The sequence below is a fragment of the Sciurus carolinensis genome, chromosome 1 (assembly GCF_902686445.1).
Source record: "Sciurus carolinensis chromosome 1, mSciCar1.2, whole genome shotgun sequence".
In the NCBI taxonomy this organism is placed as follows: Eukaryota; Metazoa; Chordata; class Mammalia; order Rodentia; family Sciuridae; genus Sciurus; species Sciurus carolinensis.
Window position 1 is genome coordinate 202,559,896 of NC_062213.1, and position 27,731 is coordinate 202,587,626.

The window sequence follows — 27,731 nt, forward strand, 5'->3', positions numbered from 1 at the left end:
AGAAACTGTGGTACATATACACAATGGAATATTACTCAGCCTTAAAGGAGAATAAAATTATGGCATTTTCAGGTAATGGATGTTAAACCAAATAAGCCAATTCCCCCAGAAAACAAAGGCCAAATGTTTTCTCTAATAAATGGATGCTGATCCATAGTGGGGGGTGGGTAGGGAAGAATGTAGGAATTTTGGATGGGGCAGAGGCGGGTGAGGGGAAGAGACGGGGCATGGGAGTGGGGAAGATGGTGGAATGAGATTGACCTCGTTACCCTAGGTACACATATGATTGCACGAATGGTGTGACTGCATCGTGTACAGCCAGAGAAATGAAAAGTGGTGCTCCATTTGTGTACAATGACTTGAAATGCGTTCTGCTGTCATGTATGAGTAATTAGAACAAATACGAAAAAAGAAAGCACTTTGCCATGACGGAGTTGCTCTGGGTTCCCCAGACACCCCTGTGGAGGGCCCATCTCAGAAGGGTTAGGAGACCTAGGCCCCTCCTCTCCTGTCACAGAGAAACCCCAGGTCACACTGCTGACTGTCTGGCAAGGAGGCTGATGTGCCAGCAGTTTTTGAACCGTTTTCTTTTTTAATCAACTGACATTTTTCCGGACGCCACCTTGGGTGGAGGCCAGCATGTGCGGACGGGGCTTCTCTGCCCAAAGTGGGGTGGTGCTGCTCTGTGCACGTCCTCAGCCCGCCCAGGTTCCTTCCTAGAGCTGCGTTAAAAACCACCTCAACCTGTCGGCAATCACAGTGACTGGGGAGGCTGAGGCAGGAGGATCACAAGTTCAAAGCCAGCCTCACCAGCTCAGTTAGCAAGGCCCTGAACAATTTTAGTGAGACTTTGTCTCAAAATAAAAAATAAAAAGGGTTGGGGACGTGGCTCAGTGGTTAAGCATCCCTGGGTTCAATCCCGGGTACCAAAAAATCCAACCGACCAACCAAAAAAACACAAAACACCTCCTTACAGATGTTGCAAGGGGACTTGATCTCCTAACCCTCTAACCCCACCACCTGAGGAGTCTGGTCACTACAGCTGGGCTTGCAAGGCAGGACAGGCTAGGAGTTTTGAACAAATAACACTATTTTTTTGAAATGCAACGGGCAACTGCAAATGCTCTAGAATCCTTTATTCTCTGCAGTGTGGGGCTGGACCCAGGGCCCCCTGTGTGCTAGGCCACCCCCAGCCCAGCGGGGATGTTTCTTGGCATCCCAATGAAAGACACGGGGAGAGGCTCCTTTCATGGGCCTTCAAGACGCTCACCATCAGGGAAGGTCATGCGCCAGCAGGTCGGCAGGCTTAATGGCAGGGAGGTGCCTTACGATGCTGTTGGAGGAGAAAGTTACCAAATGTTTTGTACAAAGGACTGTTTCATAAAAGTACACATTTCGACATACACAGAGAAGAAAAACAAAACAGTCACCCAGAGCAGAGGGCCCGGGCTGCGCTCAGGGTACAGCACCTGCCCAGCACGCACGAGGCCTGGTTCAGCCCGCACACAGCCGGAGCGGCAGACGCCACTATTGCATTTACATTTCTGGGTTTTCTTCAACATGCAAGGCAGGGGAAGGGCAGGCAGAAATATTTAAATGGTAGGATGGACATTTTCTCTTTTGATTACTTATATTTCTGGATTTTCTTTAAAATCTTTTTTAATGTTGACAGTCCTTTATTTTATTCATTTATTGATACGTGGTGCTGAGAATCGAACCCAGGGCCTCACACAGGCGAGGCAAGCGCTCGGCCATGGCCCCAGCCCCCATTCCTAGGTTATCTTTAGCAACCTGCTTCTTTTTGTAACAGTGTGGCAGTCTTCATGGTGCTGGGTACGGGCTCTGAAGTGAGACTGAAACTCAGGCTCATGTGCAGGACGGGAGGAGCCCACCAGGGTCACTGGGCTACCTTAGGACCCCGAGGGTATCACGGGTACCCTTGGAGTCAGTGACCTGGGATGTGGGGCCCACCTGTGGGCAGCTTGGTCCTATGGTTCTGGACAGGGCACGTTAGCCCGGCCTTGTGCCCCATCTGCCCTGGGGTCTGGCTTAGCTCTGGCCTGGGGGAATCAAGCACCAACTCGCTGTCCATCTCTGGTGGGCATTGGGTCAGAAAGAGAGTGGCCCCTGTGCTCTGTGCTGGGGCTTGGCCTCCCCACGACGGCCTGGATGGCCAGCCTGCTGGCTCAGTGACGCTGGAGCTGACAAGGGAACGCAGACCCCATGGCCCCGCTCAGCCTGGGGCCCTCTCCTCCTGCAGCCAGGGCGCCAGGCCCCCAGCTGGGCAGCACCCAGTCTGTACGCAGAGGTGCTGGTGCTGGCCAGCTGCCTCAGGGCCACAGGGTCACTCGAGAGGGCTGAGAAAGCCAGGCTCCCGCGGTCGCATGCTGGCCAGAGCCGAGCGCTTTCGGCAGGACCCTTCCTCACCACCTCTTCAGCACCTCCTCCCTGGGCCAGCCCAGGTGGCAGGTCTCCCCTCCAAGGCCACTTGGCCACACTGCCCTGCCAGCCCACCCCAGGGCCCGCGTGCGGGAGGCGCGGCTCCTCCCCGGCAGTGAGCACAGACAAGAAAGGAGACAGCGAGGCACAGTTCAAAGGTCGGTATGTTTTTTGGTTTCATTTTTTGCTTTTGTAAACAAAAATAAGGTTGTGTCCTCTGTGTCAAACAGAACGTCGAAGTGCCTCCCGGCCCCGCGGGGTGCTGGGCCCGGTCCCGGCAGCGGAGCCCGCAGAGCGGAGACGGGCGCTGGGAATGGAGTTTGGTTTTGATAGGCAAGAAACAAAATTTAAAAACGCAACACGCCCACTATACCAACGGGGACCAAGAGGTGCCACCTCCCTGTTGGAACCCTCTCTGGCAGCTGGACTGAGTCCCCACACCACCCTGGCCCCCACGTCCAGGGCGGTGGACGGCCCAGGACACAGCATCAGGGGCTCCCAGGACGGGAGTGGCGAGGTCAGAGGACTCCTTCCCCGCGTGTTAAAAAGGACTAGGAAGCACCGAGCTTAAGAAAATGCCCCCGGAGGGAGAGCTGAGGCGGCCGCTGGTCAGCCACGCCCAACCTGGCAAGATGTGTACAAAAATAAAACTAAACTCTATCCCTGAATGACAGTGAAGACCCCTCCTCCTGCCCCATGCCCCTCCCCACAGAGTCCCGGAACTCACTGAGGCGGCCGGTCCCCCCAGCGGCACAAACACGGTATCACAGGCAGACAGACATGCACGCCTGGGGCGAGGCCGGGGGCTCCAGCACCTGGACACTCGTCCCACAGGCTGTCAGGCAAGGTGCTCCTCCCCGCACGGAGGCAAGATGGGCCATGGCACGAGGCAAGGTGGCAGGGACTGAGGGGAGCGGGGCGGAGGCGGCCAGTCCAGGTGGCCCGGGAGACAAGGGCCGTGGAACCCAGGTGGGCGCAGGAGGACGAAAGGGTAGGACAGTGGGTCTTGGGCTGAGAGGAGCCAAGTGCCCAGGGGGGACGGGTGGGGTCCAGTCTCCTCTGAGATCTGCAGTTCATGTGGGGCGGAGGGACCGGGTGGGCCTGGGCATCAGGGGAGGCCCCGCGTCCTCAGAGTAACAGGCTGCTTCCTGGGAAGGTCACCAGAAGTCACAGTTAGGGGGGTGCATGGGCAGGAGGAGGGTCTGCAGGGAGAGGGAGGGTGGGCACTGGAACCGAGAGCCGGGCACCCCATCTGCCCATCTCTGCCTGAAGCCAGCAGAGAGGAAGGACGAGGCCCATCCTCAGGGCTCACCCAGGGAGGCTTTCTCTCTGGAAGGGGACGAGGGTGGGGTGGTGACCCAGGGACCATCCCAGGGTCTTATCTTAGTGGGGCTCTGAGTGTCCCCGTGCCAGGGGCGTACAGTACGGAGATGGGCCTTCAGCTGGCGGCAGGGGTCAGGCAGCCCCTCCTGCTGCAGGTACAGTAGTCCTGGCGTTCTGCCAGGTGGGCTGGACAGCGGGGAGGGGCCCGGGCTTCAGGGTCAGAGTGTCAGCACCAAACACACCCACAAGTGTCAGCCAAGTGGGTGGCAGGCGAGGAACGTGGCCTCGGACAGTCTGTCAGGTGAGGAGAGCGGGGGTCCTGAGGACAAGAACGCACGACCTGGCAGGTCCAGGCCCTGGAGACGGCGGAGGTGCAGCCCTGGGGAGCCTTCTGAGGCTGGCAGTGGTGGAAGCAGCTGGCACCTGGACACCGCCCTCCAGGAGGCCGCGGTCAGCGCAGGCTCTGGTACAGGTAGACGGAGGTGAAGAGGGCGTTGGCAGCCAAGCTCACGGCCAGGAGGCCCCGGACCAGGGAGGGGCCGAAGCGCCCTGTGCAGGGGGAGACAGCAGTCAGAAGACACCTTGGTGGGGTCACTCAGTCCTCCAGAGGAGGCGGCTGGCGGGGCCTTAGTGTCCCTGTCCCTAAGGGTGTCCCCACCATGGAGGACCCGGGTCCTGCCCGTCCTCCATGGAGCCCTGACTCCCTGCAGTGCACGTTTCCCAAGACGAGCAGACAGGCCAGACAGGCTGCCCTGTGCCTATCCCTGGGCAACGTGGGACAACCATGACACCAGCTTCAGACAAGGAAATGGGGGTGGCCAGGTCTCGAAGGTAACAAGCAGTGACTCGGTTCTGTCCTCACCAAGGCTCAAGGTCACGCCCCAGACCTGCCTGACTCAGCGTCAGCTCAAACCCCTGAACTCGGGGGCCAGGGGAGAAACCAGTGTTCACCACTGACTGATCCACGGCCCGGCTGGCAAGCAAAGCCAGGGTCCGAACCAGCAGCGCAGCCCCTGCTGCGGCCCGAAGCCGCGTGCCCACGCCCACACCTTGCTGCCTGGAGGTGCCCAAGCTCTGCAGACCAGCCGCAGGTGGGAAGTCTCTAGTGTCTGCCTGTCCAGCACGGCAGCCACAGCCAGGTGGCCGCTGAGCACTGGCAATGTGACCAGGGCAGCTGAGGAACCAAGTTCTTTTTTTTTTTTTTTCGGTACCAGGGACTGAACCCAGGGGTGCTTAACCGCTAAGCCACATCCCAGCCTTTTTATTTTTTATTTTGAGACAGGGTCTCACTAAGTTGCTGAGATTGGCCATGGACTTGTGATCCTCCTGCCATAGCCCCCCGAGTTGCAGGGATTACAGGTGCGTGTCACCAAACCCAGCCCAAGTTCTTTATTTTATTTTCATTCAGTTAAATTTAAATAGGCACTTGAGGCCAGAGACTCATCCGAGACAGTGTAGCCTGGACCCGTCCTGGCAGGAAGGGGGGCCATGTGCTGAGTCCAGACTCTGGACCAGAGGCACTGGGAAGATTTCACCAGTCGGAGGACTGTGGTGCCCTCGAGGGTTCTTTCTCCCAGTGTCACAGGCCAGAGCTCTGTAGCCACCAGGAGGTGACTCTGGCTCTGGGCCTGTCCCCTCCCGAGCCCTCCCGCAGCCAGGGTGCAGACCTTTCCAGGCGGCGGCCTCCTCCGAGCACCCCTTGGTGGTGGTGTCCACCACACAGGTGGAGGACTGGGAAGACTCGTCCTCCTTCTTGATGGAGCGGGTGCTGCAGGCGCTGCCTCTCTCTGGCACTGATCTCATGTCTGCAGAGAGAGGGGCGAGTGTCTCCGTGGGTGCTCACAGCTCACCCCCAGGGACCATGTGGGCAGCTCCACTTTAATAATTCCAAGACATGGTCCTTGGAAGTGGTGGCCCGGCCCGTCCCAGCCCGTTCACCTCCCCTGGGCACTGGAAGGCCAGGCCCTTGTTCAGACCTTGTTTGGACCCTGGCTGCTTAGCTGCCATGGGTAGCTAGATTTAGATCGGGGCAGTAGACAATGCCCACAGTGGGACCTCTGGAGGGGAGGGGGACAGGCAGCAGGGCAGCCCTGGGGACAGGTGACCTCTGCTAGCCAGCATTCAGCCAGGGTGGTTGGAACTTCCGCCATTATTAGAGACACGAGAAATCTGCACATCTTTGTGAAAGTCCTAGACTTTAAAGGCACACACCTATAATCCCAGTGACTTGGGAGGCTGAGGCAGAAGGTACTCAAGTTTGAAGTCAGTCTCAGCAACTTGGTGAGACCGTCTCAAAATAAAAAATAAAAAGCACTGGGGATGTCGCACAGTGGTTAAGTGCCCCTGGGTTCAATCCCTGGTTTTAAAAAAAGATTTTAAAGGAGGCTAGTGCCAAGGATTGCCTCATACAGCAGGCAAACACTGGCCACTGAGCCTCATACCCAGTCCTAGACATTTTAAAATTTTTATTATTCATTATTATTTGCAGCGTTGTGGGTTAAACCAGGGCCTCATGCTTGGCGAGGCGAGCACTCTACCAATGAGCTCCATCCTCAGCCTGGGCCTAAGCATTTTTTTTATTTTTGGTGCTGGGGACTGAACCCAGGACTCGTTACCACTGAGCCACATCCCCAGCCCTTTGTATTTTTTGAGACAGGGTCTCGCCGAGTTGCTTGGAGCCCTGCTGAATTGCTGAGGCTGGCCTTGAGCTTGCAGTCCTCCTGCTCAGGCTCCTGAACAGCTGGGCTTACAGGTGTGCACCACGTCTGGACCTGAACGTTCTTACAATGCTTTGCAGTACAAGATCATTTGAGCAAAACAAAAACATCTGTGACAAGACACGGCCTGGCCGAGCATGACCGTTCTCAATGGGTCCAGAAGGGAGGACCCTGAAAGTTAACTGCAAAAGAAAAAAATAAAACCAGCCAGTAGAGGACAATGTCCTAGGGGTTCAAGGCCACCAGAGTCACACTGGGGAAGTCTGGGGCCTGGGAATGTCTAGGGACAGCCCCGTCGCAGCATGGCTGGCCTCCTGGTGCCCCTGCCAGGTGGGAGGTGCGCTGAAGGCCACGCCCACGGGTGCCTGGTGCCCTCACATACCCACAGTGTGCTTCCTGTCCTGCGTGGGCTGCCTCCGCGGCAGCGGGGGCGGCTCCATGGGGAAGAGGCTGCCGTTGTGCAGCGAGTGCTCCTCCGAGCTGCTGGGGGTGTTGGGGGCCTCCCCGGGGGGCGATGGGAACAGCAGCAGCTTCTGCCCCTTCAGGTTGAGCCGGGCGGGGCTGATGAGGGGCCTGCGGTGGCGCAGGGAGCCATAGCTGGAGGCCACTGAGCTGGCCACGGAGGGCACCGGGGAGGGGAGTCGCGAGGCGGGGCAGCTCCCCGACAGCAGCGGGAAGTAATCTGCAGGGAGGGAGGGGGACAAGAGTGGCGTCGTGGTCCTGGGGAGGAGATGCAGGCGGCAGCGGAGGCACTGCTGGAGCTGGGAGGGCGGCCATGGCGCCGCGGTCACACAGCCCTGCCCTTGATTTCTGCCCGAAGCCCCGGTGAATCCTCTGGCCGAAGGCGAGGCTGGGTAGGGACAAGCAGCTGTGGTCTGTGCCCAGAGCGTGTCTCCGTCCCGTAACTCACCACCCCATCTCAGCCCAGGAAACCGGGGCCCGGGTGTGGCAGTCTCTGGCCCAGGGCTGGTGTGAACAGCTCACGCTCGGGCTACTCTGCTCTGGAAGCCCTGGGCCTCCCTGGCCCCTGGCAGCTTTCCTGTCCCCACTCTTGGCTCCTGTTCTCTTACCTGAAAGAGGAACCTCCCCTGGTCGAGACACTCGAGATGGTGGGCGGCTCCCGCTGAACAGGTACCCTGAGTCTGGACAGAAAGAGAAGCAGGATGCACCAGGCCTGCGACCACGGGCGCCACCTCTCCCCCCGCCCTGGGCGTCCTGCTGAAGCCTGAGCTGCGCTATCACCTCGAGCTTTCCCAAAACACGGGCATCTGACTGATCCCACCACCCAGGTACCCTGGCACATGCCCATCTTGAAGATAAGGAAACGGAGAGCCCTGGAAGGCGAGCAGGTCCCGGGCTCCTCGTGCTGTGCCCTGCTTTCCACACAAGGCGCCGCTTCTTCAGCTGCCTGGGTTTCTACTTCTCCACTACCCCAGCTCCTGTCCCCTGTGCTGGACCCACGGGGCACCCCACACGCTGCCTCCTAAACCAGTGTACCTGGGCGGTATCTTATGACCCCCAGATGACCTGCTGAGAGCTACAGAAGACCTGGAGGGTGCCATGTGCCCCGCTGTGGGGACCGACGGCTGCCCCCCGGCCCACACTCCAGGCCAGCCCATGTGCTGGGAAGGGTGGGCACAAGACCCAGGCATGCCAGTCAGCCCCCAGGACCAGGTCTGCGCATGCTGGGGAGGATCTCTGCCCTGGGCAGGCAGGCTTGAGGCCTGGAGGGAGCAGCAGGGAAGAGCAGAGGGAGCGAGGCAGGAAGGCTGGCCACATGCCTGACCCTGGGCCCACAGCCTCCCGCAGGTGAGGTAGAGACCTGCCAGAACACCTGCCTTGGGCCCACTCCTGCTGTGGACCCTGGGACCCCACTGTCACCAGATGTTCAGAGACCCATGGAATTCTGTTGCCACCTCAGGATGGCCACTCTGTGTCCTTGCTGGGGACAGTGAGCTTGCTTGCTGTCCTCGGGTGGGAGGCCCTGCCGCAAAGACCTGCACTGGCTCTAGAATTGCCACTCTTCTTCCTGGAGGCTCGAGGCGGAAGTCCCTCAGTTGTGCCACTCTCGGTGTGTGCTCAGCCCTGGCAAGCCTGGCACCTCGGCACAGTCTGCCTCCACAACCAAGTTCCACCGAGAGCTGCCTGCCTGGGCCATGGGAGACAGAGAGGGACATCACTGCTTAGCGGGAGAACGAAACCTTCCCACCGGTCTCAGGTCAGCGAGCAGCCTGACTGCCAACCACCACACTGGGGCAGCGAGGCCTCTGAAGTTGTCAGAGTCCCCTCAATGACACCAGCGGCCAGTCTGCTGAGGAGCCTGTGTCAGACACGAGGCTGACTGCTCTCCTTGTACCCTGTCACGGCTCCAGAGCCTTCCATGCCAGGGAAGCGCTCCGCTGAGCTAACTGCCACTCACTCCACCCCAGTCAGAGGAGATGAGGGCGCAGCAAGGCGCACGCGCCCACCTAGGGCAGGGGCCTCAGGCTGCAGGGAGCCAGGACCTGGGGCCTCAGCTGCTCCCAGTGGTGCAGCGGCATTTCCGTTCCCACACGATGATCCTCATCACAGCTGGCTGGGAAGGGCCCTGGACCAGCCTGGTCAGATGGAGAATGGGAGGCCCTGGGCAGATGTGCCTTGCTCCAGCGACGGCACGTGACTCCCCTCACCTCCCTCAGGATTCCCAGCAGCCAGGCAGGGCCTTCTCAGGGGAGGAGTGGGCAGTGGCAGAGTCAGGGTCCCACCTATTTTTACCCTATGCCACAGGAGCAGCAATTGCCCTCAGGGGGCGAGTCCCTGCCATTACCTGCCATTAACTGTCAGGGGGACAGTTACCTGGGAGCATGTCATTATTACTTTGGGGGCTGGGGACAGAACCTGGGCCCACTGAACTGTGCCCCAGCCTCATTTCCATTTTGTTTTTTGCAGTGCTGGGGACTGAGCGAGCGGCCACCACGGAGCCCTTCTGCACATTTTATTTTGAGACAGGGTCTGGCTGAGATGTCCAGGTAACCTTGAACTTTTGCTCCTCCTGCCTCAGCCTCCTGAGTCCCCAGGATCAAGGGCTGGGATCGCAGTGTGGACAGCGGCCCCTGGCTCCATGTCATGTGTGAAGAACCAAGCACCCCTCTTCCCAAGACAGCACCAAAGGCTCGGGCAGGGTCTGTCCTGCAGAGGCCTGGGAGCTGGAGTCCCTTCCCTGACTAGGCCCCAGGCTCGGGCCCCTGCCGGGTGGGTCTCAGCTCCTGATGGAGCTCCTGAGACACTCCCAGCTGCAGGGTCTGGGTCCTGGTCTAGGGCATTCCAAGGACACCCTCAGTCTAGGTGCTGCTCACAAAGGGCCACAGGCCCCACCAGCACCCAGCTTGTGCTGGGCCAGTCCTTGGCTGTGACTTGCCTGTGGCTGCATCGACAAGCAGGGGCTCTGGTCGCCTCAGAACAATTCCCTGCTGGGGAAAGGCAGCAGCCACTTTCCTCCAGCAACCTGGCGCCTGGCTGGCTACGCAGGAATATCCCGAGTCCGGAACCGGTACTAAGGGCAATGCCATCCTCCTGCTCCTCTGAAGGCCCTGAGCTGTGTCTCCCCCGGCGACAAACAGGGTGACCCTCACTTGCTCCGCAGCATCTCAACCACACAGCCTGGGCTTACCCGGCTCTCAGCAGCAGTGGGACCTCAGGCAAGTCAACTAAGGAAACTGGGGAGCAGAGGGGGCTGACATGGAGCTGCAGCCCCCTGCTGGGAGGAACTGTTGAGAGGCTTAAGTGAGGCCTGACTGTACTTTACCAAGCTTGGCGCCCACAGTTCAGTAGAGAGAAATCAAATTAGCCAAGATGCACCCATATCCTGCCTTAACGTCCCCTGGGCACTCAGACAGCCACGCCAGGTGGCTCCACCGGGAGGCTTCTGAAAGTCGAGAGGGGATCACCAGACACTCGGGCCCTGCGCAGCATAACACTGAATTAATTAGTAATTAATTAATTACTAGTAACTCAGAAGATACAGCCCGGGAAGGTGAGGGTGAGACAAAATCTTTCAAGTCAGGGACAGGCCTTGGTCCCTCAAAGTCCATGAGCACCAAGTGCTTGCCCAATGCAACTGACCTGAACAGAATCCCTGCCCTTGGGGACCCATGTCCCCGTCCCCAGGACTCTGCTCAGAACGACAGATGCAAGAATGGTAGGAACAGTAGGAAAAGGCAAAACCCAGCATGAGCTCACATTTACAGAGGCCCCAGGGTGCCTGTGGCCCTTCTGAGCACCCTCCGTACACCCTCATTTAACCCGTGACCATGCTGCTCCTTGTCCTGGGTTTTGGAGGCTGAGAGGAGTTGAGGCCAAGGGCAGCTGCTGAGCAGGCCCATCTGTTCCTCATCAGGTCCCAGCCCAACTATCCCGCCTGCGCTTGCCCAGGACGCCGGCGTGCCTCTTACCTGCACGAGTCAGAGAGGGTATGGTTCCCAGGGAGAGGGCCCGGCTGAGGCGGCCTGGCAGTGAGGAGGGCGAGGCCCGACGGGGAGACCGGAACAGCTGCTGACTGGTGAGTGGCAGGAAGCCGGGCGGGGTGGGGATGAACAGGGATGGTGAGGAGCCCGTGACACTTGGGTGAGGCATGGCCAGGCTGGGGCTGGAGGGAAAGAGGCCAGCAGAGTCTCCTGGGAAGTACCTGCAAGGGCCCATTGGGCACCGAGAGAGGAAGAGGGTGAGCCCGGAAGGTTCTGGAAGCAGCCTGCCCAGCGGGGGCCCATGCCCTCTCCCAGGGTGCGAGGAGGGCCTGAGTCGGGGTCCCACAGGAGGAGGCGTGCGTTAGTTGAAGCAGGAAAGCAGTTGTCCGTTTGCGCCATTAGGAGCGGGTGGCTGGGAGGTGCCGGCAGGACCCAGCCCACCCTGCATGCCCCTCCACCCCCTCAGGCTCACAGCAAACTACCTCCACTACAAGTCTCGGCATTAAAGTGACACTGTCGCCCTTGCCAACCTCACGCCAACCCCAGTGCCCTGAAACAAAAACCCAGCCGGGTGCTGCCTGCTCAGTGAGGTTCAGTGGACCCGGGCTCCTTCCTGCCACTTCCTGTTCTGTCCAGAGCTTCCCAGCAGAGCAGTGGAGCCCAGGAGACACCCTGAGTGGTCTCCCACATGGGCTGGGACCCGGGGAGGCGACAGAGCACGGGGGGCCTGTGCTTCCTGGGCACGGCTCCTGAAGGCCACCTGGTGCTCTCCCTTGGTCTCTGGTCTCAGACACCGGATGCTCCTCTAAAGCCCCTCATGGCGCAGAGGGAGAGGTGGCCAGGCCTCGCACCCCGGGGCTCTCAGGGGATGCACACCAAACTCGAGCTCAGAAAAGACCCACGAACGACCGCGAGGCTGCCCGAAAGACAGGTGACAGTGTCTCTTTAACTTGAGAATGGTACAGATCACACACCAGGACGGTGGCCTCAGGCCAGAGTGTCAACCATGCTTCCGATTAAGGCACCCGATTACAGACGGGGAGAGGACAGAGGCAGTTAATACATTAGTCTGCCGTCTGGACGGAGCTTTGGGCGTCCAGCCTTACCTCGATCCCAAGGGACAAAGGAGCCCAGCGGACCATGTGGCAACAGATGGTGGGTAGGCTCAGGCCCGTGGTGCGCTGGGGCTGGCTAAGGTACCCGTGCCGTCACGATCGAGTGCTCAGGGGATCACTAGCCACGCTACCACCACTCTCCCGGCTATTTCTCTCCTCTGTCTCTTTAAGAAGTTTTGTAAGGCAAGGACGGGGACAGCTGTTGACTCCCTGGAGGATCACGTGACCATCTGATCTTTTGCAAAGAACCAGGAGGCCGCCTGGACTTCAGAACCAGTGATGAGGCCCAGTGTTTGCAGAACATGGGACATGGAGGCAGAGACTGTAGAGGGGCCTGGCCAACTGGGTCCAGGCTGGACGCACCCCGGCTCCACCTGCTGACTTGTCCTTCAGGCCTGATGCCCAGCTCCTTGCCAAACTCTGGGGAGGACTCTGCCTCTAAACAAAAAACAGTTTGCAGGCTGAGGGTGCCACTCAAGGGCAGAGTTCTTGTTGAGTGTATGCAAGGCCCCAGCACCAAAAAATAAGGTTTAAAAAAAAAAAAAGAAAAGAAAAAAGGTTTGGCATTCTCATTTGGGGACTGTAATGTCACGTGGTAGGCAAATGCAGGGCAGTGGCTGGGACCTGTGGACTACTGGCCCCATCACATAGGAGCCTCTGTAGAAAGAGACTAGGGAGCCAGCAGGGAACACCACAGCAGCAGGGTGGGGGCCTCGAGGCCGGAGCGGGCCCCTCCAGCAGGTGGCAGCAGGACTCCATGCTGGGCCTCCCGCGACCACTCCTCTCAAGGCCAGGAGCCAAGGGTGACTCTGGAGCAGGAAGACCCCAGGGACTAGTGAGCGCCGTCAGGGATGCAGAGATGGGAGAGATGCCTGTCAGGCTATGGGCTTTGGAGGTGGCCAGCTGGGAGCAGAGGCTCCTGGCCCCTAGGGTCAGCACCAGAAGGAGCAGCGGGGTCTTGCCAGTGTGGTCTCACGTTCTCCAGCACTTCCTCACACCTGGGCCCCCCGCCCCCCAGTCAAACCCAAGAATCCCAACCATCTGATAGAAGATGTTTCTGACTCTGGTGCCATGGAAAACGTTGGCACGGGGGGTGCTGGAGGACCACCCTCTTGCTGTGATGTGAGGTGACACCACTGGATAAGCGGCCCTCAAGAAAATGCTGTGGTCTCTGCTGGGGCTCAGTTCTGCTCTGGACCAGCAGAGCGTCCTCCTGCTATGGGAACCTGCTGCCCGGCTCCAGAGAGCTGTGCAGACGCAAATGCTCAGGTGCTCAAACCCACCTCAGATGGGGACTTGGAGAGCCACGTCTGTGACCCTGGCTTGACCGACACATGAGGAGCCACATGACTTCTGCCCCTCCTCACCAAGAGCAGGAGAGAGATTATGTTTTAAGCAGCTGTTTATTGAGATGGGAAAAATATGTAGCAAGGCGAACAAGGAGAGGTGGCCCCTGCGCCATCTGGCGTCAATGTCACCAGCACCCAGACCTCCCACCTAGACCTCTGTGTACATGCCTACACCCCAAACAAACCCTCCCCGCTGCCCAGCCCTGGCAGAGGACTTTCTGAAGAAACGTGAAAGAAAACAGGAAAAGACATGATACCTGAGGCCAACCGGAAATAGCAGGGCCCGGGAGGCATTTATTGAAAACACAGCATTTAAAACATGACGTCTACGGCCAGAGTGGCGTTTACAGTGATCAGGGGTCACTAGACAATCACCGACACTCCTACACAAGACAGATGAGACTCGGCACCAGTCGCAGACAGAGTTCACAGGCCCTTCCTGGCAGGGCGGGGCTGGCTGAGGGATCCTGGAGGATGGTCCTGCAGTCTGCTCCAGAGCCCAGAGGTGACGATGGCTGAGCCCACCTCCCTCACATCTCAGCAGGGATGGTCACCCCGACCCGGGACATTCTGACCGTGGTCCCCAGTCAACATGCCCCGCTCCAGGGAAGCCTGAACTTCCTCAGTTGCTGCCATTAATACTGGAAGGTGCCAGCACTTGTAATGGAAACTTCAATGGACAGTTAAAAGTCACACAAAACTCTAAAAAGGCCAGGAATCCTTACCCACACATGTCTTTTCACACCAACCAAAGGGCGGGAGAGACATCTGCTTGGTAAGGAATCCCTGCCAGCCAGAGCTGGCTCCAGCTATTATAAATAATTTAAATAAACACACATATCCTGCTCCTGCCCACCGCCAAGAACGCAGAAATCAGCACCACACTGTCAGCGTTGAGAACAGGAGATTCACATCACACCAAGAGCGCGCGGTGGACGGCGGGCACCTTCCCCCTCAGGCTGCTTCACAAGGCCAGGGGACAGGCAGATGAAGCTGCAGGGGCAACTGTGGCTCCCTGCTCCTCACTGCTAAGCAGAGGCCGTGGCCTCATCCACATCTTTCCTGAGGAGCTTCATCTCATCCTGTTCACAGAGCAATAAGCCGAGTCCAGCATGGCCAGGCCTTGTCTGAAGTAACAGAAGGCCACAGAAACCCACATGGTCTCCTGCCCAACCTGGGCTCACTACCCGCAGAAACTGAGCAGGATGTTAGCTACCACTCTAGTATGGAGGCTAGAGGCGGGGTGGCCTCCCAGGTCTACTTAACAGCTCACAATGGTGGGCCTGGGCCCAGGTTCCAGCTCCCTGTGGGGCTCCACGCTGAAGCTGACCAGCCATCTCCCCCCTGCCTATTCAGCCCCTCAGGCCTTGGCGGCTGGTGGCCCCTCACACGTGTCATGTTTTGCCCTCCCTGGGCTCTGACGCAGAGGGTGGAAGAGCTGGCACACTGTGGGCCGGTGGGGGGGGGGGCTTACGCTGAGTGACAAGTGGCAGGACAGATGGCCCTGGAGGGAGTCTATGGCCTACTCAGGGGCCACCACAGGCAACACGCCAAGCAGGCCAGCCTCGGCCCCACTCTCGCTGGGGCCCGTGCACACAGACGCACAGCCAAGACCTCTCTGCACTGGACAGCACCAGTTCTCAGAGCATGTCCCCATGTGCTACTTCACGTGACCCTTGTCCCTGAAAGCCAGCACCCCAGGGACCCAGAGGCCCACCTGTTGTTTCAGATGGTTAACTGAGGCTAGGAACAGCAAGAGCCTGGCCAGGACAAACAGCGAGTGAGGAGCGCCTTTCCCTGGGGCGGCGGAGGGCAGGAGGGACAGCAGCCTATGGACCGCTACAAGGAAACCAGTGAGTGACGAGCCAGAGGACAAGGTGGCAATGACCTGGTGTCACCAAGCTTCTGGATCCGAGTGCCTGACCTGTGCAGAACTGGGGCAACCTGAGCTTCTCCCAGACACCACGTGGGCTCGGCAGAGGAGCTGGGCCACATCTCAGGCACAGGGGAGCAGGGCCGATGAGAGCACTCAAGTCCTGCCCTTGCCAGCCAGCGAGGGGCAGCCATGGCCCAGCGGGCAGGGCAAGGAAGTGGCCAGGGTGTGCATGTGGAATGCCCAGTGACCAACTGACGAGCAGAGACTGTTAGGTCTCAGCACCCTGGGCAAGCCCAGCACAGCCTGGCTGTCCAGAAGGAACTTCCTGACCACAAGAAGCAGCCGGGTTTCCTACTGTCCACCTTGGGATGAGGCTGATCTCACAAATCATGGTTAAGGCCAGGTTAGGCCCAAGAACTACGTACGCTCCCCAATCCTGGGGAAGGAGGTGGAGAGAACATGCAGTTTCAGGAAGGTCTTAGAGCAGGGAGCTGGGTCGTGGACCAAGAGGCAGCCCAGATACAAGCAGGACCAAGGGACAGACAGGCAGGAGGTCCTATGTGGGGCCAGGGTGGTGATTCTGCTCTGGCCCTCCCTCACTCTGAGTGATGTCTCCCCTGCCACACAGCCTGAGTGGTCTGGTCACACAGCGAGGGTTCAGCAGGTAGTCACCACCACTGCCCTGTGTCAGGGCTCAGCCTGACACTCATCCTGTGCAGTCAGAGCCAGGAAAGGGCTATGGCGGTGCGTGCGTGCGTGTGCCTGCAGGCAGCAGGGCGGGGCTGGGGTCAGAGGCAGACGGAGGGTGCTGCTCATGACTGGGCCACCGAGGCCGTGAAAGGGTCTCAGCGGTAGTGGTGGTGAGCAGCCACCGGGCGCTTGGGCAGCACCTCAACTGGGGGCCTGGTGGTGCTGGGAAACAGAAGGGGGGCCGTGGAGAGGCTGGACTGGACTTGGGGCTCTAGGCTGGGTGGAAGGGAGCGAGGCAGGTAAGAAAAGACGAGACCGAGGGGAGTCTACTCCGGGCACGAGCCGCACCCTGGGCCTGTTCATCCACCTGTCCTCCCCCCGCAGTCACTGCTGCTTCTCTGACCTTCGGGGCCGGAACCTCCGTGGGCCTGTTGCTTTCCTTGTGGCCACAGCTGCCGTGAAGCCCACCAGGCAGCACAGGGATGTGGTGCTGAACTTGAGAGTGTCCAGCCAGTTGGGTGAGGCCACCTGCAGGTACTGCTCGGCCAGGTGCAGCCCCAGCAGCAGGGCCCACAGGCAGGTGGAAAAGGCATCGATTCTTCGGAGCCTGTGGGGGAACAGCAGGTGCAGGTGAGTGCCCAAGGGGCAAGGCAGGAACCCCAGCCCTGTCACTTCCTGCCTCCTCCATCCACACCAGGCCTTGCTCAGAGGGCGGAGCCAGAGTGGGTGGGTGGTCCTCCTCAGCTTGTGCCAGGGGGCTAAGGAAACCTCCTGAGCCACTGTGTGGACACAGCAATGTGGGCCTATTGTCACTCAGGAAGGAAGCAAGGTCCAAGAGGACCTCGCCTGAGCCCCACAGTCCACATGGAAGGTGGTCATCACCACCTGACTTAGGAGCATGAGGGAGATAAGTGAAGTGGCTGGACCCACGTCACAGTGGGCAAGCGCTGGTGCCACTGCCCCTGGTAGGGCAAGTCACTTGCTGTCCTGTCTCACCCGCCAGGCCTGGGTCCCTGGAGGAAGGACGGGTCTCGTCTCGCTATGTGGCGGCGCTCAGCCCAGGGCTGTGCACCACCAAGGCCTCTCACTCCCAGCTCCCAGAGCAGCGCAGTGCTCGAATCCCTGCCCACTGAGCCGCGGCCCCACACGCACCTGATGCGGCCGGCCAGCAGCATGGCCAGTAGGCAGGTGAGCAGGCCCAGCAGTACAACGCCCATCTGGTGGCTCTGCCCAAAGGCCCAGGCCTCAAGGAACTTCTCTGCCGTGTGCTCGGGCAGCAGGCCCAGCAGCTGCCGCCAACCCTCAGCCCCAGGAGCAGTGCCATTGTGCGGCGTGGCTGAGCCATTGCTGCCAGGTGGCAGAGCTGGGGGCAGGGCGGCCTCTGGGGTGAAGGGGTCAGTGGGGCCGTACAGCGCAGTGGTCAGCAGGAAGGCACAGGCCAGGAAGGCCAGGGCGCGGAGCAGGATGACCTGGACTGGGGCCTTCACTGTAGAGCAGTTCTGAGGGAGGAAGAGAGACGGGTCAGTAAGGTGCCACAGAACCACCGACGGCCACCAGTGCCCTCTCCAGGGGGGCGGGGTGTGGGCCAGGGTCCCACGGCACCCACTTGAGAGCCTGATGCTCACGGAGGCCCCGCTCCCACACCCCTGCCTTGCCTCCTCCTGCCCCCAGCTCACGTGGGAGGGCACCTTTCACCAGGCTCGCTTTCCTTTCAAACAATCTTTTTCACATTGTGGGGACCTTACTCCTCCAAATACGTTTTCCAAACTTATTTTGTCAAATTCTCACTTGTGATTTTAACTAGCACTGGCAAGACTTAAGTTAAACAATACAGTCGTAAGTCATTCAGTGTAGGCGACCAGGCAGGTAGCTGAGAACCACAGGTCTGAGGAAGAGTCCACCCAGTGTCCTGCTGTGGGTCAGGGGCTCAGCTGCAGACCGTTAACCACATACCAAGTGTCCCAGGGCACATCTCAGGACATCAGGGGGCGGTGTTTACTTCTAAACGTATCTGCTACTATGTGCTTCTTAAGGTCTTTTATTTTTTTTTTTTTGTGCAATGCAAATCCAGAACCTTGCATGTGCCAGCAAGTGTCTCCCATGGAGATGCACATCTAGTTCTGACCAGCGTATTTCATTAAGTACTGTGATAACAACTAGTAGTTTAAGCCAGACGCTCCTGGGTTTAAGCCCTGGTACTGGTGCCCGGCAGGTGTGGGGCTCTGTGCACACTTCTCCACCTTCCCAGGTCTGTCAACAGGAGTCACAGCACCTAAGAGGAACCATGAAGGCTGTCACGAGGAATGCATGTGATGATGTTGATCAAGTGCCACTCAGACCCATGCTTGGGCATGGAAGTAACCAAAGCGTCACAATCCAGGTCACTCTCCTTGGGAACACACACCCTGGCTGGTAACAAAGGGACCTGGGGGACAGGGTGGGAAGGGGGTTCCAGGGGCAGACTGTTTCCGCAGGAAGGGTCACTGAGATCCAGCCCGCTGCCTGGGGCTTCCCGTTAGACCCAAAGCCCCAAAAGTCCCTGATGCCAGTCTCAGACCTGTGCGTGGGCCTGGTCGGCCTCTCGGCGCCTGAACTGGTGGCTGAGGAGCAGGGCACGCAGCTGGCGGTTCTGGTGCTTGATGTAGTACTCGACGGCTGCCTGGCATGGCCGGCACAGCTTGTACATCTGCTCCAGGTGGTGGCGGTACACCTCGATCTCCTCATCGTACCTCCCCTGCGGGTGGGGACAGAGGCTGGAGTCAGTGGACACCCGAGCTCCCCCGGTTCAGAACCAGGTCCTGCCATTTGCAAGGGGGTGAGCATGGGTGAGTACCCCCCCACCACCACCACTGAATGGTGACGCAGGCTCCCAAGAGTGAGGGACAGCACAGGGCAGGGGCGCAGATGACAGCAGTACTCTGACGAAGTGCTGCTGCTCCGAGAGGCACCTGGAGGTAGGTGCTGGGGTGCTGCCTGCACCAGTGCCCACTCCTGCTCGGAGCTCCTGCAAGGTGGGCAAGCTGCAGGAGGCGGCTCGAGGCTGCTGCTGGTTCTGTGGAGGATGGACACCCCGGCTCAGGGCCTGCCCTTACCCTTGACGGATGGTCTAGACTGCATTAGAGAGCTGCAGGCTGGGCCAAGGCCTTAGTGGGGCGCTACATGGGTCTTTTAGCTTCTGGAATAACCCAGAAGACAAGTCCTGTTCCTAGCACCCTCAGAGAGACAGCACTGTACCTCTTCGTCTGGAGTGGCCAGGATGGTTATCAGTTTGATTTCTTGAGGAGACCAAGTGTGCCAGAAAAGCCACCTCATGCCAGGTCCCCATTTCCTCCCCTTTCTGCAGACCCTAGTCTTTCCCTGCTTGGCCTGAGCTCACTCCGTTCTCTCCCTCTCGGGTTGGACCTCAGAAAGCCAGTGTCTCTGGGCCTTTGCTGGGATCTGCCTCTTGAGGTCACAGGACCACAGGCTAGGCAAGGTCTGGGGTGGGGTCCAGCAGGACGAATCCCTGGATCTCACGGAGGGAGGCCCAGGGCAACAAAGCTCCCAACTCAGTCTAACTCCTAACTTCAAGTTTCTTAGCAACACCGAGCTTCCTTCCTCTCCCAGAGCTATGAGTGTCTCCACCAGCTCAGAACTGCTCCAGCTGGGGTTGAGGTAGAACTCAGTGGTACAGCCCTTGGGTTCAATCCCCAGAACTCCTCATCTTCAGGAAACGCCCAGGCTGCCAATGGGCAAAGGGCCCTAGAAGGATGGGTACAGGATGGGTCTCACAGGGCCCGGCAGAGTCCAAAATTCCTATTTCCCTCTGACCAGGGACAAAAACCTCTGGAACAGCAATCCCTGGGGCTTCCACTGGTGTTCCCAGGCTCAGCCCCAGGCAGCCGTGACAAGACGGAGAGCAAGTGGTCTGGTTCCAGCTGAGAAGGAAATCGCACTCCCTGGAATGTGGCCAGCGCAGGGTCAGGGGAAGGGCCCTGGGTACTCGGGAAGACAAGCGGCTGTCTGGCTGATGGGGCCGGAGGCGCAGAGCTGGCCCCAGTCAGTGCCTGTGCAGGTCAGCCCTGCCACACGGCTCACCTCCTCCCGTGGTGAGAAGGCGGCCAGCTGCTTGATCTTGGTGGTCTGGTGGTGGCTGCACCTTCTGCACAGAAGGACCTGGCTGCTCACCCACTGCTGCGGCTGCGTGGGGTCCTGGGGCGTGCGCACGCTGCTGACCACGTGGTTCAGGTGCTCCATGTACTGGGCAGGGATGGGCTTGTTGTAGTCGCCGTTCTGGGGAGGAGCACGGGTCTCCTGTTAGCGGGAGCCCACTCCCGGGCCCTGGCTGGCTCCGAGCGGCAGGGCACTCTAGGATCTGAATTCCCACTCTTTCTCTCCGTCAAAGAGCAGCAGCTTTTCTTCTGACAACCCCTCAGATGGAAGCCTGAAGGCCGGGGTGCCGAGGAAGGGCCTGGGGCTGCCTCCCGCGCACACAACTGGCTCTGGCTTCGCCCCTCAGAACCCAGCTTGCAAACAGCGGCCTGGGAGCGGCTGCCTGCTTGCTCTGTCAAGTCTCACTGGAAGCCGGCCACACTGGTTCACTCACACACTGCCAGAGCGGCAGATGTGTACCCCAAGTCTGCCACCTGTAGTGGTGAGATGTGAGAAGTTGCCGCGGCTCCCTGGGCCTGGCTGCTCCTCCTCAAAAGAGGGTGTTGCACCAGGACAACAGTGAGGCAGGCGTGAGATGCCAGCACCTTGCTCAGGGTCCAATGGAGGGAGGACATGGGGCCCACTGACCCTGGGATGTGGCCTTGAGGTGCTGCCTCAGGAGCACCAGCCCCAACTGTCCAACTGCCCACCTGCCACCCACCCATGCCCGCACCTCCTGGAAGCCGTTGTACTGCTCACAGTGGGGACAGTCCCAGCAGTTGCGGTTCCCATAGGGCACCAGCGTGTCCTGGTTGCAGAACCAGCAATTGACCATTGTGTGCGTTGGCTTCACCCTGTGGACCAAGGACAGTGGATTTAGTCCAGAAGACCTCAAGACTTGTGAGAGGGAAGGCCACCCAAGTCCTGCCCCAGGTCACCAGGGAAAGGGCACCAGAAACAGGATCCCAGCTGGAGATATAGGCCTGCTGTGGGAGGAAACACTGACGGAGGGAGGAAACTTGGACTGGACGTGCTGTGGCCGGGCCAGAAGGACCAGCCGAGAAGACCACAGCAGACAAAGCACCTCCCAGGAAGCAGCTGGAGACTCACCTGATCCAATGGCTCCAGTGCATCCACATGGGGACACAGGGCCACCAGCCCCCCCATGACCTGGGGCCCGACTCAGGATGGTCCCTCCCCAGGCTGCGGAAATGGTGCTCTCCGGAGTTTTCAGAGGGAAGGGAGTCTCCCATGCTTTCCAAAAAAGTACAGCCAAGGAGGTTGAGGGGCAGGAACTAGTGACAGCTGCCGGGAGAGGGTCCAGCCTTTGTAGTGGAGCAACAAGGGTGGGCAGGACCCCAGTGGCCCCTGCTGGTCACACATGTGGCAACAGGTGGAGGCTTCAGGATAATCCTGGCCCAGACACTGGGGGATCTGTGTTCTGGGTCCCCTGTCCCCTCCATCTGCCTCATTGGCTGTGGGGTGTTGTTGGGGGAGGGGAGGCACACAAGGACCCAACAAACCCCTTCAGTCCCAGAACCTAGAAGGACATGAGTGAAGGAGGCAGCTGCTTGAGCCTAGGGTCCTGGCCTCGCCATTCCTGCCTCCAGCCCCAGCTCTGGGTCGCTGCCCGGGCCCAGGCAGAGGGGGCAGCCACCCCTCGTCCACATCCCGAGGAAGGAGTGGGAAGTTCTCTCCCAGCCTCAGGGCTCACATCTGTGAAACAGGAGCAGTGCTGGCAGCCACAGCGCCTGCATGCTACAAGGACCAGTGGCATAGGACACACAGTGCCCTGCCGTGCCAAGGACCACTGGTCTGGGCGAAGAGTAGCCCCTGGGAAGTAGGGTATGGCTGCTGCTGCCTGGCCTTGACCTCTGTGCCCATCCATTGACTATGAATAGAATAAAGGAGTTCTATCACCTGTCAGCTGGGGACAAGGGGGCTGCCTTACAGGGCCTGTGCCCAGCTTAGGATGCTGGGTCTAGAAAAGTACATAAAGGCCATAAAGGCCAGAGGAAAAGGAACCAGGCTCCATAGGGAAGGGCACAGGGTCCACAGAGGGTGGCCAGGGTGTGCCACCGGCAGCCCCACACCCCCTTCCTGCCCCAGATCAGGTCAAAGCCCTCACCATGACAAAGAACAGCGGCATCTTTTCAACAGCACAGGCAGGGGTGGCTTTGTGCTCATTGGCGTGACCTCAGGGAGGGTCACCCTACCTCCTGGCATCCCCATTTCATTCCCTCACTTATCACATGGGGACACTAAGACTCACTGCCCCAGAATGGCTGCTGGGAGGACCCGACCAAGGAATGTGGGGAAGCGCCAAGCCCGGCAGGTGGCCCATGTTCACCAGATGGCTTCACTGGGCACCAACAATGGGGACAGTAACACAGGAGGCCAAGAGGCCAGCCATGGCTGGAGGAGTGGAATCCACTGGTGGGTGGTCTGGCGGGCCTGGGCAATTAGCACTCCTGATTATTAATTCGTACCTACTTTACAGGCCTCTTCGTAGTTGTGCAGGGGAGTGTGTCCTGACAGCGGGTGGCCAGGCAGTGTGACTTTTCTCATTGGCCCTCCCAGGCCAATGATGAGGCTCTGTACCACCCTATCTCTGGGTGATGACCACCCCCCCAACCCCAGCAAGGACCCCTTGGTCTGTTTGAAGAGGAGGCCAACCCCGGTGCCCACCCTGGGAACCAAAGACAGGCGAACAGCCAGGGAGGCTCCTGCTCAGGAAGCCCCTCCCACCCAGGGAGCCCCTTGCTGGGGAAATGGCTGGGGCCCTAGGAGGATCCCAGCCTGGAAGGGAAGGCTTTGTCCCAGGCCAGCAGCTAACTCTGCTGGGGCAGGGGTATTCTTTTGTGGTCACAGCAGCTGTCAACTACCCTGGCCAGGCGGTTCCTAAGCTAGCAGTTCCCTCCTGTGGGGACAGCCCTGAAAGGTGTGTGGGTGGCAGGGAGGGACTGCTGGCTGGAACCTCAGGTCACCTCCCAGGCAGGCCAGGCAGTCCTGCTCTCAAGGCCTACCTCTGCCAGGCCTACTGTGCCAGTGGCTGAGCCAGCCTCACCTGGCCTGGCTCCTACTCAGAGAAAGGTCCCCACCCCACCCTCGAAGTTCCCTCATGAACCACTGGCCCACATCTCCCCGCCCAGTCAACAGTCCACAGCTTGGCCACGGCTCGGTTCTAGGACAAACCACACCTGTTTGAGATGAACAGACGCAGTGACACAGTTATGTAAAGGAGGAAGATGGTCTCAGACCAGTCACGTCCCTTTAGGAGGAGGCTTGGGGGCTTATGGGTGGGCCTGGAAGCAACTCTCCTAGCTCCTGTCACCTTTATGCTGAGCTACTGGGTTGCTGGAGGGGGGCTGAGGCAGCCAAGGCGGCAGAAGCAAGCTCAGCACGCCACGAGCCCAGAACAGAGAGAGGCAAACAATGAGTAGGAGCCTCTGAAGATGCTAGCCCTCCATGGACCCCGAACCCAGAGGTTTAGTTAGAACAAAGCTCCTGCCCTGAGGTGCCTCCACTTGTACAGTGTGCCCATGACTCGAGTGCCTTGGCCCAGGGACCTGTCAGGGTGTGCACCCTGCTCTGGGTCCCGTGAAGGAGACACCAGACATGGCTCAGGTGCCATCCCGAGGAGCTCCAAGTCCATGCGTACACCAGTCTTCCTCAGGCCAAGCAGCACACGCCTGCCCAAGGGCCTGCCATGTCACCTGTGACCTTGGGCACTGCGAGCAGGCTCTGGTGGGGGGTCTGAAAGGCTGGTCTCTGCGAGTCAGGCTTGGTTCTGAGGCCCTGGGAGAGCTGGCCTCACAGGGCGGCTCTCTTGCCTTTCCATGTGCTGGTGGGCAACACAGGATCCAAGGAGCCTCCGGGGCTTGCTTCAAGCATCGAACTGCAACTGGGCACTGCCAGGACCCAAGCAAAGCACAGCGAAGCCCACAGTGATGCTACCAATAGCAAGGCAGAAACCCCCAAATCTACCCCTCTGAAGACAGACCTGGCGTGGGGCGGGCTCTTTACCTATCAGTTCACCATGTGAAGTTTGCAGAGACCCAAGGACTAGCAAAGTGCTCCACTTGGTCCTTGCGTAAGGACAAGAATGACAACTCAAAAGCCAGCTGGTGACAGATGCCACAGGAAAGCAGCCAACATGCAGGGCATCTGCCCTCACCCTGTGGCAGATGTGCTCAAGTCAGGTGTGGTGGTGCACACCTGTAATAGTAGCTACTCTAGAGGACGAGGCAGGAAGATCACAAGTTAGAGGCCAGCCTGGGCAACTTAGTGAGACCCTGCCTCAAAAAACAAAAAGGGGTGGGGGCGGAGCTCAGTGGTAGGGCACCTGGTTTCAACCCCCAGTACCACAAGAAAAAAGAGTGGGTGCACTCAATGACAGGCAGAGGCGGGGACCACATGAGGTATAGGGACCCAGGGTACAGCCTCTGCTCAGCTTGAGTGCGCAGCCCCGGACATGAGTGGTGGGAAGTGGTAACACGAGGGCCCCCTACAGGGACTCTGAATGCCACCACAGGCTGTGCTCTGCACTGGGGGAGGCTGCACCCTCTTCATCCCAATAAACACCCACAGATGCTGCTGGAAGCCCCCAGGCAGCACTTGATGGGTGCACGGAAGTGCCTGCAAATCCTGGCAACTCAATGAGGGGGGACAAGACGTACCTGAGCAGCAGAGCCAGGGTTAGTGGGAGGGAGGTGTAGGAAGCTATGGCCATCAGTTGCCTGGACACAGGGGAGAGCAAGCCCAGGGAAGTGTAATCTGGGGCTGTGCTGCCTGTGAGTGCAGAGAGGCAGGCCAGGTGCTCAGTGAGCATGCAGCGCATGAGGCCTGGCTGGGCTGACCGCTGCAGTGTAGACGGGGCTCTGTGACATGGGGCAGGAAGACCAACCTCTCCAGGGCTGTGTGTTCTCATCAGTAAGATGAGAGAATAACAGTTTCTGGCCATTGGAGCTGTGGCCCAGGGTGGCAGCTCCAAGTGCTTATGGCTCTACTCTTGGCACAGAAATGGCAGCTGCTCTGGTCATTAACAATAACTGGGGCAAGAAGACTCAAGGGTGAGGGAGCCTCAGTTGAACCTTTAGAGAAGTGACCACTTCCTGGGAATCTCAGCCAGCCTTAAAGCCCAGGGCAAGGCTGACATAGAGTCAAGAGGACACTCGCTCCACATCACTCCTCAGGACCACCTTCCTGCCCTTTGCCATCTCTACACTGAGCCTGCAAACACTGACCCTGCCAAGTCACCTTCCAAAAACAACTCTCCTTTCATCTCTCCCTAGGATCACTCAAAACCCCTGCTGTGGCCAGAACCAAGGATTCCTCACTGTCAGTGTCCTCCCTCCAGCAGCCACGTGCTGGACTGCTCTCCAGATGACGCCCAATGCCCTATGAGGACACCTTAAGAGCATCCTGGGAAGGACCGGTGGTCCTCTGCCCAATCAACTGTGACAGTCCCAACACTACACCTCAGCCTTACGGTGTTGTTCAGGGACACGAAGGGACCTCTGGCACATACCCTGCACCTCACCAAGACCACTCATGCTGTCTTGTCTCTCGCAGAATGAAAGCCATGGATGGCAGGCCAGGAAGGGAAAAATGGCCCCTGGGAACAGTCGCAGCACAAGACATACGAGTGTGTGGCACAGGGAGTAAGCCCTAGCCACATGCAGCCACACTAAACCCAAGGGAGCAGGTGCAGACTGTTCCTCGGCAATGCTCCCAATCCTGGGCTACTGAGGTGCTGCTGTCCAGGAGGAACTGGCTCTGGACCAGCTCTGCTGCCCACAGGCAGCAAAGGGAATCCGAGCAAATTGCCTCAGGCCCACAAGTATTACAAAACGACTGGTTCAGACCTGCTGGTCCTGTAGGCCCCTCCAGCTTCCAGAAATGGGGCAGGAATGGAACATGTGGAGATATAGGGTGAGCGATCCCTTGAGGTGGGGGCTCCCTCAGTTCCCCAGGAGGCAGCCCCTCCTCCAGAGACACCTGCTACCTCTTCCAGGTCTCCATGACTCACCCACCCCATTCCTTTTTGCCTGTCTCTCCCCTGAGGCGGCCAGTCAGGCTTCTGGGTTCAAGCTGCCGCTCTGCCACCTGCTGCTGAGTGACCCTGGGCAAGTCCCTTTGCACTCTTCACCTTCGTGCATCCCCGTGCTGTCCGTAGGATGGTCTCAAACTCCACTTTTCTCCCTGTGCCCAGGGAAGGTGGATCAGTGGGAAAACAGCTGACCCCAGGCCTTGCTGAAGCAAGAGGCCATTCCACTTCTGTGTCTGACCATAAAGTCGGGGGACGTGGATGTAGGGGTCTGCATGTTCTCAGCCTGGCAAGGCGGAGGGTGGCCCCAGTTAAGTCTCAGGCACCTCTGAAGCAGCTTAGCTTTCGGCCTCCGGGAGGCAGTCTAGCCAGGGGTCAGGAGTGCAGATTCCAGACACGGGCTGCTTCAGTTCAAAACGTGCCTCTCCTGACATCAATTTGGCTTGTTGTTTCTCGGCTTCTCCTGGAGGAAGCACTGGTTGCCTCTGAAATGGCCGATGTGAGGAGCGTGTTGCCCGAGCCATGACATGCAGAAGAGCAAGTGCCAGCTATTATCACCCCATCGGACGCGCTGCCGGGGGCCCAGTGCAGGGGGCCCAGGGCAGGCCGCCAGGGGGCCCCGGCCTCCGGCCCTGCAGGGCGTGGGGCGCGGGCCCCGCGGGAGGAGGAGCCGGCAGCCCCCTCACCCCACGTTCTGGAGCCCCCGCTCTGGCCGGGCTCCCCAGCCGCTTCCCGATTCGGTTCCCAACTCGGTCTTTTCGGGGTGGGGGTGGGGCTGCAGAGCGGTCCCGCGCGTTCGCAAGCAGGCCGGGTCCCCGCCGGGCCTCCGCGGGCGCCTCGGGGCTGGGCGGGGCGGCGGCCAGGCCGCGTGGGGCTGGCCCGCGCACTCACCTCCGCGCGATCCGGTAGAGCAGCACGCCGGCGGCGGCGCACGCCGTGACCCCCAGGCCGCCGGCCAGGCCGGCCGTGGGGCAGCGGGCCAGCAGCGCGCTCACCCCCTCCATGGCTCCCGCGCGGACGGTGGCAGCGGCGGGCGGCGGCGGGCAGGGGGCGCGGGCCGCAGCAGGACGCGGGGCGGCGGCGCGCGCCTGCTCGCGCCGTGACCTTCGCCGCTTTGTAGCAGACGCGGGCCCACCCCCTGACTCGGCGCGCTCCCGCCGCTCAGCCAATCGCGGCGCGGGGCGAGCCCGGGTGGGCGGGGCGCCGGCGGAAACGCGCGGCGCCGGCTCGGGCGCGCCCCCCGACGTCCGGAGGAGGAAGGCGGCGCGCAGAGGCGGGCCAGGGTCCCGCCCGCGCACGCGCCGGCCGCGTGGGCCCGAGCTCCCGCGGCTGGGAGTCCGCCCGCGTCCTGTCACCTAGGGCTGCTTGTCATCAGTCCTTTCCTCTCGCTAGTCCTGTCCTCCCAACGTCTAGCCAAACCTCGCATGTGCGCGCAGTGCCGTTTTGCTGCAATTTGCAACTCCTGAAGCCACAGGGGTTAAAAATTAGCTTGTACAAATATAAACGTCCAGCGATGGAGACCAGATTAATCCCAGGACCGCCATGCTTCAGAATATAATGCGACCATTAGAAAGAACCGCAGAACTGGAGGTAGTGACCC

General features: G+C 59.8%; 1 protein-coding gene across 3 annotated transcripts; it reads right to left on the minus strand.

Moving 5' to 3' along the window:
- Positions 1–2,596: 2,596 nt before the first annotated feature.
- On the minus strand, positions 2,597–27,256 carry Tmem201 (transmembrane protein 201). 3 transcript variants are annotated; one of them, XM_047558556.1, is made up of 11 exons: positions 27,023–27,256; positions 20,816–20,936; positions 20,029–20,223; positions 18,509–18,685; positions 17,104–17,450; positions 16,355–16,558; positions 10,910–11,142; positions 7,550–7,621; positions 6,862–7,161; positions 5,430–5,567; positions 2,597–4,311 (listed from the first exon to the last, which is right to left on the minus strand). In XM_047558556.1, the coding sequence occupies exons 1-11, from the start codon at positions 27,133–27,135 to the stop codon at positions 4,214–4,216; spliced, it is 1,998 nt and encodes a 665-aa protein (XP_047414512.1). In that variant the 5' UTR covers positions 27,136–27,256; the 3' UTR covers positions 2,597–4,213. The 3 variants fall into 3 exon arrangements, with proteins under 3 accessions (XP_047414512.1, XP_047414520.1, XP_047414529.1); XM_047558564.1 differs by lacking the exon at positions 27,023–27,256 and adding an exon at positions 26,234–26,986; XM_047558573.1 differs by lacking the exons at positions 2,597–4,311; positions 5,430–5,567; positions 6,862–7,161; positions 7,550–7,621 and adding an exon at positions 8,089–8,628.
- Positions 27,257–27,731: the final 475 nt, after the last annotated feature.